We start from the raw sequence: 12,315 nt of genomic DNA, 5'->3' as shown, positions 1-12,315 counted from the left end.
GTATAGTTTATATTTGTATGTATGTAAATTTTAAACTTCCTGCTCTTTTGAATATTAATTTAACATGAACAGTCAAATAAATCCATCTATATATTTTTGAGGATTAATCTTAAATTTACTCTGATTAATATCATAAGTGTAACCAAAAATGTAAAATTTAAAACTTTCTCAGTGATGTACTCCGTGAACAAGTAAACGTACCTTTCTGAGTAAATAGGGTTAAATAATTTGTATTAAAAAAATATCACAAATGAAACGCAATTTTAGCAAAGTACAGTATTCGTTTTGCCCCTCAATGTAACCAAGGTTGCTTCCACCAAAAATGATTGGCAGGTCAAGTGACCAATAATAGTACAGGAAGAGAAAGTGATAACCAATCAGCTTCAAACAGAACGGTGGGATTTCCTGTGTGTGACGCAAATACTCCAGGCAACAGTGGAGGCCCCACCCTTTGTGTTGCTTACAGTCCGTCAATCAAAGTTCAACAAAATCTGACGGATATCCCGCATTTTAGATCGTATAAAGTCTATTTAATCCGCCGGTCATGTTCTCGAGCTTGTGACCACCTGGACCCTGCGTTTTAAAACAAGTCAAGCAATGACTGGTATGTCATGTCTATTATTCCTCACCTACGTAAGGCTAGCGAGCTATGTATGTCGGGCATCATTTGGCTAATTTAGCTCGCTAGCAGGCTAGTATTGAAGTTGGTCGGTGAGACCGCTAATCATCGCTGGCTAACTTAGCATTTTGTAGCCAACACTCGTTAGCGGAGCTAGTAAGGTTAGCTTTTTAAGGTCTCTAACTTGTCAACTCTCCTCTCATTCACTTCAGTTAGTGACTATTAGTGTGACTTTGCTGTTTTGGGGATATTTGCGTTTTTGTACTTGTAGTTGTGTAGTAGTTCATGATGAAAGCTTTGCGGCGCGCGCCTGAGCTGTACGCGTCTCAGGTATGTTTAATTGACATTAACGTTGGTATTTTTTTCTCACCTTGGCTAACGGACTCTCTATTTTCACGTCTCAGCTCCAGAACAGCCGCTGAAGGCCGATGATATGGCTGCCTTGGATGCTGATGGAAGCCAGAACGACTTTGTACAGGAGGAGGAAGACAGGGGGAACCAGGTAAGACCCCCAAGACGCTTGTGTCAGAGCAGCCCATGTTGTGATTTGTTACCTACAAAAAGTTCATGTATCCGAAACTTGGAGGAAGATTACAACCTAAAGCATCACAAGCTCCATTCTTCAAAACCATTCTAGTTGTTTTGGGATACATCTGACAAGTCAAACAAGACTTAAACTTATTAAAATAGTCAGTCGTTTGGCCTAAGTGGTTCATCTTAGAAAGTCATATGATTTCCCACATCTAAGACGAGTCCCCTTCTTTATAGTCGTGACTATTTATCACCAATTTCCTTTAAAGCTGCACAATATATAAAAGGACATTCAACCTTCACCCTCTACTGGACTCAACGTGGGTCACATTCATGGGAATGGGCAGATGCGCAAATGTCAACAGAGGTGGAAGTCAGCCCCTATGTTATTTCTAAAACCATTTCAATGGAACTCAAGTTCTCTTATCATGGAGTTTGACATTATTTTGAATTACTGATATTTTTGATAACAGTTCAGTCTATGTGATTAAATCTGGATTTAGTGAACTTCACACATAGTTTGATGATGTTTTAACAAACAAATGTTTGGGTCTGATGTCTTTGACCTCCAAAATTGACATTTGCATTTTAAAATGTAAAGGCTGTTTTATGATAAATAGCCATCCTATTTTGTGACCAGAAAAAACAAGTCACCAAAACAGAATATATATGTTCTCACATGATAAATCCAATTAATGCATCATAGAAAAATTCAATGTAAAAAAACGTAGTTGGTTTCAGGAACAGACGTAGAAAGATTTTTAGACAACTATTGTGAGGGATTGCCAAACTAAACATGTTTCCATTTAATCTTTAATTTTTTCTGATTTTCTATCCGCTTGCTGCCTGTCTTCTTGTACCACACAAATACACACACACACACACATATATCCTATGTGTATTTTTAATTTTTTCTAATACATTAGTCCCTGGTTATAATGCGGATAACTTTTGGCGGCCTCACAGTAACAATTTGCAGATTAACAAAAACATTTTTTTGGTTTTGTGTTGTTTTGTTTACTAGACATTGCGTTCTGCATCCTGATTGGCTGTAGACTACTGTCAATCAATCTCCTCCACACCTTTCTTTTGTACTGTACAGAATGCGTTCATATTGCAAAGGTGATCCTTGTCTGTCTGAAAAAAAGTGCATAAAGTTTGTAGAGACACATTTTACAAGATAAAATCATCTATAAGAACTGCAAATTTAAAAAAGAATATATGAATTTGTTGATTTCGCCTTTTGAGTGTTATTTTTAGAACATAATTCCAGCGATAAACGAGTGAGGATTGTATTCCTGTCAGCTACATATGCAACAATTCCATTTAAATAGATCCACTTTGTGTCCACTGCGTTTGTTCAACTATCTCAGTCTCACTATCTACAGATAATATTCTATATGAACGGGCTGCTTAATACTGACAATGGGCATCGGATGTCTCTAAACCATGCAATGTTGCTGTTCTCACCATCATCTTGTGAATGTTATTTTACATTTACTGACAATCTTACTACTATTTAGAATTTTTCTGCTTTACATGTACCAGCCTTTTTGCCTGACTTGTAAACGGTAAAAGGAAAAGAGCTAAATGTTCTGTATTATTGCATTTAAAGACAGTTACATCTCAAGCATGGAGTGGTAGACTTAAATCCTGCTGTTCTCTTGTTTTCAGTCAATATCTGTACATTTTAAAAGCTGAAAACGAAATATTCAACATAGTCCCTGAACTTTGCTGCATTTCTATTATCCAGTCTTTCGATGCGAGATGAGCCAGTAAAACTTTCCACTGTCTGTCCATCCGTCCAGAGGTCTTCTAGATGCTCTTTCATTCTTTATCAGCTGTGTACTCCTTAACATAAATGATTTTATTAAGTCTTAGGGTTGGAAAAAATACTCAGCAAAGCCGACAAACAGTTTTACTGGAAAAGTCTAAAGAAGTCACACGATTTTACAAAAACTCAGGTGTGTATTAAAATTCAGTGGGGTATTTCCACATATCAAAGCTTTTTTATGTATTTGTTATTTTTCAATGTAATATTTTATTCTTCTTTTGTGTTCCCAGTCCTATAACTTGCAATATTAAACACAATGAATGCTTTAATACTTTGGGTCACTGGGGCATTGGTGTGCATTTCTTTCCTTGTTTTGCAAAAGAAAGCAAAAACTTTCATTTCTGTCCTCTTTGTTCCTAAATGAATACTTTTATTTTTTGCATAATTGTTAAAATATTCCTCTTTTTCTTTTTCAAGCCGTCCGATCCATCTGCACAGCTCACTGGAACAGACAGGTGGCAGGTGGTAACCCCCACCACAACAGCAAAGGATGACTCTGGAATTATACAGATCCAAAGTCAGGGAATCTTAACGTCAAACGGACAGTATGTTCTTCCTCTCCAAAATCTACAAAGTCAACCAATCTTCGTGACGTCGGGAAGGGACGCCTCCTCTGCCAATTCAGTGCCTAACATTCAGTATCAAGTAATTCCTCAGATCCAGACGGCAGACGGGCAGCTGAGCTTCTCCGCGTCCAGCGTGGAGGCTCAGAGTTTGACTCAGGACGCCACAGGGCAGATTCAGATCTTGACTGACGGCAGCCAGAGTCTGGGTGTGGCCACATCTGCAAGCATCCTCAACAACAATCAGAACCTCCTTTCACAGACTGGTAATGTGCAGCAAATCCAAGGGGTTTCTGTTGGCAGCTCCACTTTCACCAACCAGGGCCATGTTGTTACCAGTGTGCCTGTGGGCTTGCCCGGGAATATTACCTTCCTTCCTATTAACAGCGTTGACTTGGACTCCCTTGGCCTTTCGGGGGCTCAGACTATAGCAACAGGAGTTACTGCTGACGGCCAGCTGATTATGGCGAGCCAGCCTGCAGAGAGCTCGGAGAGCCTGGCCAAGCCAGAGGACCACCTCTCACAGACACTACCAGCAAGTGACTCGAATGCAAACTCTGAGATGTTTGGCTCCTCATCTTCATCTCAGCTGCATGCTTCAGCAAATGAGAATGATCTGCTGACACAGGACAGTTCTGCAGGTCAGACCGACTCCTCTGCTGCTATTGAAGAAAGTTATGCTCAACAGAACCAGGAGCAGAGCGTGCAGGTGTCTTCAGCCCAGCCGGTCCTCCAGCTTCAGCAGGTGCCTCTTCAGACCACCAACGGTCAGGTGGTCCAGTCCATAGCATCAGCAGGCGGGCAGAATCTCCAAAATGTCCAGCTGATCAACCCGGGGACCTTCATCATTCAAGCTCAAACGGTCACACCATCCGGTCAGATACAGTGGCAGACCTTCCAGGTCCAGGGAGTTCAGAACCTCCAGAACCTCCAGCTGCCCACCACGCCACCCCAGCAGATAACCCTGGCACCTATGCAGACCCTGTCTCTGGGAAACATCAGTGCAGGGCAGATTCCCAACCTACAGACGGTCACCGTCAATTCAATGGGCCAGCAGGAGGGAAACCAGGGCGCCGCTGCAGGTACTATGGCTTTTTACCATTATCCGCTTCAACCAGCAGGTTTTTACATGTCTACTTACCTCTAATATTTTTTTAAAGTGAATTTGGTAGAGCTTTTTTATTTTATTCAAGCCCTTGTCAATTACATCACATCTATATCAAAATCAGAATTACTTTATTGATCCCACATGTGGGAAATTTGTTCGTTACCATAGCCAATGGTTATTGTAGAGCTGAATTTCCGGTATCTGGCAGTTTTGGAGCGGAGCTGTCTGAGCCTCTTAGAGAAGGAGCGGAGCTGTTTGTCCAGAACCGGGTGAAGAGGATGGTCTGGGTTGTCCATAATGGATAAGATCTTGTTTAGTGACCTCCTCTGCATCACTGCTTCAAATGATTCCAGTTTGCAGCCAATGACAGAACCCGCCTTCCCGATCAGCTTGTTCAGTGTTTTGGCGTCACTGACTGCAATGCTGCTTCCCCAGCAGACCACAGAGGAGAACACGACTGGTAGAAGATCTCCAGCATCTTGCTGCACACGTTAAAGGAACTCAGCTTCCTTAGGAAGTAGAGTCTGCTGCAGGCCTTTTTGTATACAGCAGTGCTGTGGCTCCTCCAGCCTCCTCCTATATTCATTATTATGTGCCATTGCTGTATTAATTCCCGTTTTCTCTGCTAATTAAATTTGCTTAAAACAAGTTAAATTTGAAGAGAAGCTAAGGAAAGCACAACTTTAAAAATCTAATCAAACATTTTTGTATACATTCGTTAATTCATTTTTTGTTTAGTTTTACATAATTGGAGCTGTCAAAGCACATTATTGAAATGCCTCATTGGAACATTTTTATTGGAAAAGTCCACATGACTTGCTTGATTAGCCGCTTTCGAACAGCAGTCACTCTTTATTTGTGCTAAACCTGTTCTTGTTCAGCCGCCTCGGTCCCCCCGTTTGTAATTCATACAGCATAAACAAAGGCTCAGCGATGGATCAGCATGCTCTCGCAAACAGCTAACCGCTTTATGGAATAAGTTGAGTGGCGTAATTGCCGTCACAACGTCGTGCTTCAGCCGCTGGGTTACACTTCCCACACATTCCGCCCTGTAACTTCCTCTGTAGACACGCGATCTGAAACTGCAGAGATGCTGAGCAAGGCTTTGGTTTGAGCGTCCTCCACAGAAGCTGGTGGTTTGGATGACGCAGACATGGGGATGTCCTTTTGGGGACTGCTTTGACCTGCTTCACTGAGCTGGGCTACACAGTTCAGACCAGGATGGTGCAGTTGCAGGAAAATTGGATCAAAGCCCCCATTAAGTCTCACTTTTCAATGGTACGATTAATGTTTTTATGAGCGATGCAAGAATTCACTTACCCCACAATTTGGTTTGAACCTCAACTTTTGGGTCAAGGTTTTGTTTCGTCTTGATGAAGGATTTGTGTATTATAAAACAACAACAAAAAAACTAAAAATACAAAAAAATATATATTTTAAATTTCTAATAAGTACTTGAAACTAAAAAAACACCTTTCAGTTGGCTTATGCCAGACATGTCCAAAGTCCAGCCCGTGGGCCATATGCGACCTGCTTTAAATGTTTAACGGCCTGCAGGCTTCTGTCATAAAGTCAACATCATGTGACCCCCACTTTCTAACAGCTCACATTTCTTAATTGTGATTGGCTAAATTACGTTGTAAGTTGTCATAAATCTGTGGCTATTTGACCTTAAGAGCCAATCGAAAAGAACAGATTCAGTGGTTTCACTGCTCAAAACCACAATGGTTTGTAGTTCTGAATAAGATAACTGTTTGTGTTATTTTCCTGTTCACATAATTTAAATGGAGATGTTTACAGTGAGCATTTATGGGTGAAAAATTTACAACATTTCATATGAACCCAGATTGTTGACTAAAGTTTTTTTTCTTTATTTAATTTCTGGCTTCCAAATATGAAATTCGCAGTAATTTTAGTAAAACATGTGTTTAGGTATAATTCTGTTCTTTTTGTGAAGAAGTAAAACATTAAAAAAAGAAAATCAATTGTTTATTTGTATTTAATGTTTCTATAAGGGTTCAAAGATGGTCGGCCCTCAAACATTTTCACCTCACCAAATCTGGACCAAGTTTGGACAGCTCTGGCTTACACTAAACCTACACAAAACAATATTAAATGTATTAAATTGAGCACACCACACGTGTTTGACATTTTCAACGTCAACTATGGAAACATAAGCTGTAGGGAGGAGTCACTTGCACGTGATTCAGTTTGGTTTTAAACTGGGAATTTTGACAGCCGATCACCACTGCTCCAGTGTTCTTAAGTGTTTTTGTCTCCAAATCCTAATCTGCACATCAACATTAAAAAGTCTGGATATTGATGTGAAAGCTTTTTGTTATTATTTTTTTTAGGCAATTAATTTACAAAAACAGGGGGGGGAAACTATATTCTGTTTTGGGTGAACCTCCTTTAATACTCCTGTTTTCTACAGTGGGAGGTTTAGACGATAGTTATGTGTGTGTGTCAAAACCAAACCAAGCTTTGGAAGCCCAAAAGCTAAACCAGCACTGTTCAATAAGATGCAAATCAGGTTATTGGGATTTCCAACGTAACTTTGCATCGCAAAACTTAAAAGTTGAAAGCTGCAAGGAGGTGTTGGTCTCATAAAAGTTAGCAATCGTCTCTTTCTTGGGGTTTTTGGCTCTTACTTTGGGGTTACTTAGAGCTCGGGTTGCTTTTATGATTTATTTTCAGACATTCAGATCAAGGAGGAGCCGGACTCCCGAGACTGGCTCGGCACAGACTCCACACTGAACCCAAGCGATCTGTCCAACCTTCACGCCAGGCTTGTAGATGACGATGACCAGCTTGGCCAAGAAGGCAAGCGGCTGCGCAGAGTGGCGTGTACCTGTCCAAACTGTAAAGACTCAGGTGGCAGGTAAGAAACCCGTCTGATTGCGTTACTAGCTCACATAGTCGTGGAAAAGGAGAAACGGGAAATATGTATGTCTGTGTTCCTCAGAGGATCCGGCACAGGGAAGAAGAAGCAGCACATCTGCCACATTGTGGGCTGTGGGAAAGTTTATGGAAAGACATCACACCTGCGAGCACACCTGCGCTGGCATTCTGGGGAGCGACCTTTTGTCTGCAGCTGGATGTTCTGTGGGAAGAGGTTCACACGCAGCGATGAGCTGCAGAGGCACCGGAGAACACACACTGGTACCCGTCCTTTTTACTGGTGTTTACGTGGCAACGCATCAATTAAAAACCAGCAAATCATGTTAATTTATTCCTGCAAAGGCTGCTTAACTGGCCTGATTATTGCATCCATGCCTTAACGTACTAAATTGATTAACATGCGAGGCATACTTGTGGGCAGCAGAGCATTGTTGCTGTAGAAACGGTAGTTCAGCTTTTCCAGATTCTTTGGAGTTAAGATGCTTTTCATCCTCCAGTAATACTTGGTACAATTTAAAATTTGATCTGATAGAGATGAAACAAAAATTGTGCAAATTGTGATTTGCAAACAAATTGTAAGGATTTCTTTTTCTTTTAATTTCAGATTTATCAAGAGAGAATAATATTCGGATAATCTGCAGAATAAAATATTAAATTTTACTCAAAGAAAATCAAAGGTACACAAAGACAACAGAGGACTTAGACTGAATTCATGACTACAAAAAATAGAATAACTGATGGAAACATTTTTGCTGAAATGTTCATTAAAGACTTGTTTAGTGTATTCACATCTTGATTCTATTGCGTATGTTTTTCTTTTACTGAGGGGGAAGTAAGCAGGAAAGATGCTTCTGGTTAACTCAACTATTCAGTCATTTCTACTTTTCCTCTTGTTTTTTTATCTGGACTCCTGCGAGAAACTAATTTAAAAGATCAAATTAATGCAGAGGTTGAGTGGTTGTGACTGTTTTCTCTGTAGGGGAAAGAAAGAAAAAATGCAAGTAATTAAATATAATATCAATGTAATTAATCACTTTCACGGAATAAATTCAGTTTGACTGACAGCTACAGGATATTTAACTAAAAAAGGCACGAACTAGACAGTACATAAGTATATACCAATAAATGTGACTCTTATTTTGGCGGGGTGTGGGTTAAGCAGCCATCTGTCAGTTGGTTGGGGTTCAAATCCTCGAAATAGTCATTGCGTTCCTGGGAAAAACACTTAATCCTACACTTCCTCCAATTATATTTCGGTTCAAATGCTAACACAGAGTAAATCTGTTTTAATGAGGCGACTTAGGCTGGAAAAATGCAAAATGCTGAAAACGACAAAAAACATCAACTTTATATGAGAACTAGACCAAGTAAGTGTGACATCACCCATTCAGAATGGCTTACTTCCAGCTCCAACCATAGGAAGTAAATTCAGTAACCATTTTTTCCTTATGTGGACACCGCCGTGTTGGAGGCAGACGTCGTGAGTAAGCACTTGGTTAGTCTCGGATTCATCGCATCTATGGCAACCACTCCTGCCATTCACGAGTGAGCTTGTTAGAAGTCCACACCACAATCACTGAAGGCGGGCTCAGGAGAATCTGTCAGTCGAAGCATTTTGAAGGTTGAATGTGGGCGGGGGCAGCAGGTACCACATTCATTTATTGAGAGAGAAAATGTGGGGCGGGGGTAGCAGAGCTAGAATAGTCATTCTGGCAAATAAAATGGCTGAGTAATAGCTGTTTATTTCTTAAAGAAAGTCTTTAGAAGACTTTGGGATTTTGTGTTTCTTGAAGCCGGCACGTACTTCCTGTTTGGAACGCCAGGGGGGAGGGGTCAGTCAGTCAGTCCATTTCTCATCTACAATCAATGGCGTCAACCCCTTGAGATCGTTTTAAAACAGACTTTAATGCACTTTTCCCTGTTGAGACAGGCTTCCAGAAGAGCATTATCAAACATATATATCTTATACATACTATAAGATCCGTAAAAAAATTCAATATAGTTTGTTTTATTTTTTATTTTTATCATTCTGACCTTTTTATTTTGTAGTAACAACTTTTTTTGTAGGAGCACCTCGTGACAGCAGGAACACTTTTCTAGCAGTATTCCCTTCTTCTACTGGATAAATTCCAGCAGATATTTGCCAGTCTGAAGAAAAATAATGTGGCACATTTTTATGGGGTCAAATGTAAGACTTCTGTTTTTATTTTATTTTATTAAATCTCTAGGCTCTGTGGTCACAGCACAGCCACGTCTTAAAAACATGTCCTTGTTAATGCAGTTAGTAATAAGGACTAAGAAATCCAGCTTAAAAACCGGGAACAACATAATTATATGTGAATCTGATGGCTTAATGGCAGGACAGACCATTAGAAAGGATGCATTCACTTCATCCTGATATTGTTTTGCTCCACCATGTCATTGGCAGAGTGAGGCCTCTGACAAGTTAAGCTATAGTAGCGTTTCATTACGCTGTCAGCTGCAACTGTTGGCCATTGCAGTTACCTTTTCAAGAGGATCTTTAATCTTTTTAGCCTTCACTTAAAAATGATTGTATTTAGTTTTGCCAAACTGGCTCTGGGCTCCTCCATTAAAAAATACAATTTTTAACAAGACAGATTAGTTTAACAACAAAATCTTTCAGGTTGAACTTTTGAACTCCATTTATCTGCTTTTTGTGCAGAAATCTGAAGCCGAAATCCGACATCAAACTTTTGCAAACTCTTTTTCTCCCCTTTTTTCTGGCAGGCGAGAAGAAGTTCGTCTGCCCAGAATGTTCCAAGCGCTTCATGCGGAGCGACCACCTGGCGAAACACATCAAAACCCATCAGAACAAAAAAGGCGTGAACTCTGGCGGCGCCGTGGTGGCCTCGATGGAATCGGCAGGTTCCTCCGACAGCATCATCACCACGGCAGGCGGGACCACCCTCATCCTCGCCAACATCCAGCAGAGCTCCAACAACGCCCAGGACATCCTGGCCAACGCAGAGATCCCCCTGCAGCTCGTCACCAAGGTATCAGCCAGCGAAGTCATGGAGTGATCAGAGCTCCACGCATGAACTTCTCATACTGTATACTTCTACCTACATTTTTACTGAAGTTTTGAAGGAAAAATATAAATATATATATATATATATTTTAACACAGACGGTCATTTCATGTATTCTTAGTTTTCTCTGAGGAAAACAAAGGTTAGTGGAGACTAAAAGGTAGGAAAAGACATTGCAGTAAACACAAGGAAATGCCTTATTTTGTACAATAATGTGAACTTGGAAATGTAGGTTTTCAGTTCAAGTCAGATGTTCGTTCTGTCTTCTTTTTCCTAAAAAGAAAATTATTAATTTGGGTTAAATTCTTTGTTATATTTTAACCCAAGTTTTTGTGTTTTCTGGTAAATGAACCTAAACAGCAAATCATCTTTTATTAAGCTCAAGTAAAGTCTTTTTGTTTTTTGAATTTTTTTAATGGTTTCCGCTCACAAAGCTCCTCTTACCTTCAGTCTGTTTTTATGAATTTGTTTACTGTTTTTTGAAGGTAAAATTGGAGGGAAAAAACAACAACAACAAAAAAACAATCAAATGTTTTGTAATTTCTGTAGAACGTATGCTGTTGATATGGCGCATTGTTTGCTTATTCAATATTTTTCGACTGAACTGCTATTTATAGTAGGCTTTACAGAGACAATGCGTTTGTGATAATAAGGGGTCTGAAATATTTCAAAGCTCGCCACTATGTGTAATTCAAATGTGTTCTTTTGTACCCTTTTTGAGATTTTCCAAACAAAACTGGTACCATGTTGTAATATAGTGAAGAAAAAGCCATCGCTTTGGCTGGAATTGCCAAATTTGATCCACAACTCAGGGTCTTGTGACTGCGTTGCTACGAGCGGAGTAATCGACATTCGTAGCCTCTTTGGCCATGGTGGGTTTCTAATTTTTCTTTTTTTTCTAAATGGTTGTAAAAAATGATAACCCTGTCGTCATTTTACTTTGACACATCACGTTTTATTTATGAATGACGAGCCTGTGTTTGTGTTGGAAAATTTCCACAATTGTTTAGGTTTAGGTAATCCTATCAATTAAAAAGAAAAGATACTCAGATGTGGTACTAATTTTAGCGGCACTGTTCTCATCACTTTAATCAGTGTTCCCCCTTTTTTATATTAAAGTACTAAACTGTTATACCTATTGTTAGCAAATACACATCTTTTTTTGGGGTCGTTTTTCACTTTAACCGTGTTACATTCCCCCTTCTTAACCATGTTATGACCTGTTCATCTCCAAATTGTTCAAGAGCAAAAACAGAATCTTGTTTTTTTTTGTTGTTTTTTTGGGTTTTCTTGACAGTTTTGTACTGTGTTAAAATGCCACCTCTACACCCATCCAGCCCTCTGCCAGAGGTTTCTGACTCAATCATCCTTAAACCTACGGCATCTTTTTATTCTTTGCTCAACTTTGAACGTTTTGTCTTTTCTCAATTTTCTGTATAAATATGTCGATATATAACATCAATATAAATCTTTGTTACACCTGGATGTCCTTTCATGTTTGTGTCATTCTGAATTGTATGAATATTTTATGATATTTGACTTCAAAACAACCAAACGTTTTAAACAAAAGGAGATTACATTGTGCGTTCTCTTGAAAAGCTTTTCAGTGGACAGTTTGTCTCCTCTGTGCACTTTACAGTTGGGGTTAGTAGTCCAGTAGATGTCACTACAGCCAAGGGAGCAGGAACAAGATGATGTGTGATCCTTTGA

General features: G+C 39.7%; 1 protein-coding gene across 2 annotated transcripts; it reads left to right on the top strand.

The window, feature by feature from the left end:
- Positions 1-381: 381 nt before the first annotated feature.
- sp3a (sp3a transcription factor) lies at positions 382-12,090 on the top strand. Of its 2 annotated transcripts, XM_020712954.3 has the most exons (7): positions 435-604; positions 891-949; positions 1,024-1,121; positions 3,402-4,629; positions 7,353-7,536; positions 7,621-7,817; positions 10,305-12,090. In XM_020712954.3, exons 3-7 carry the CDS (start codon positions 1,053-1,055, stop codon positions 10,595-10,597), a joined length of 1,971 nt encoding a protein of 656 aa, XP_020568613.1. In that variant the 5' UTR covers positions 435-604; positions 891-949; positions 1,024-1,052; the 3' UTR covers positions 10,598-12,090. The 2 variants fall into 2 exon arrangements, with proteins under 2 accessions (XP_004081808.1, XP_020568613.1); XM_004081760.5 differs by lacking the exon at positions 891-949 and having other exon boundaries at positions 382-604.
- The last annotated feature ends 225 nt before the right edge of the window (positions 12,091-12,315 follow it).

Source organism: Oryzias latipes, chromosome 21 (genome assembly GCF_053564925.1).
Source record: "Oryzias latipes strain Hd-rR chromosome 21, Olatipes_Hd-rR_3.1".
Taxonomy (NCBI): Eukaryota; Metazoa; Chordata; class Actinopteri; order Beloniformes; family Adrianichthyidae; genus Oryzias; species Oryzias latipes.
Note: the sequence above shows the minus strand (reverse complement) of the source record. Positions and strands in the feature narration are given on the sequence as shown.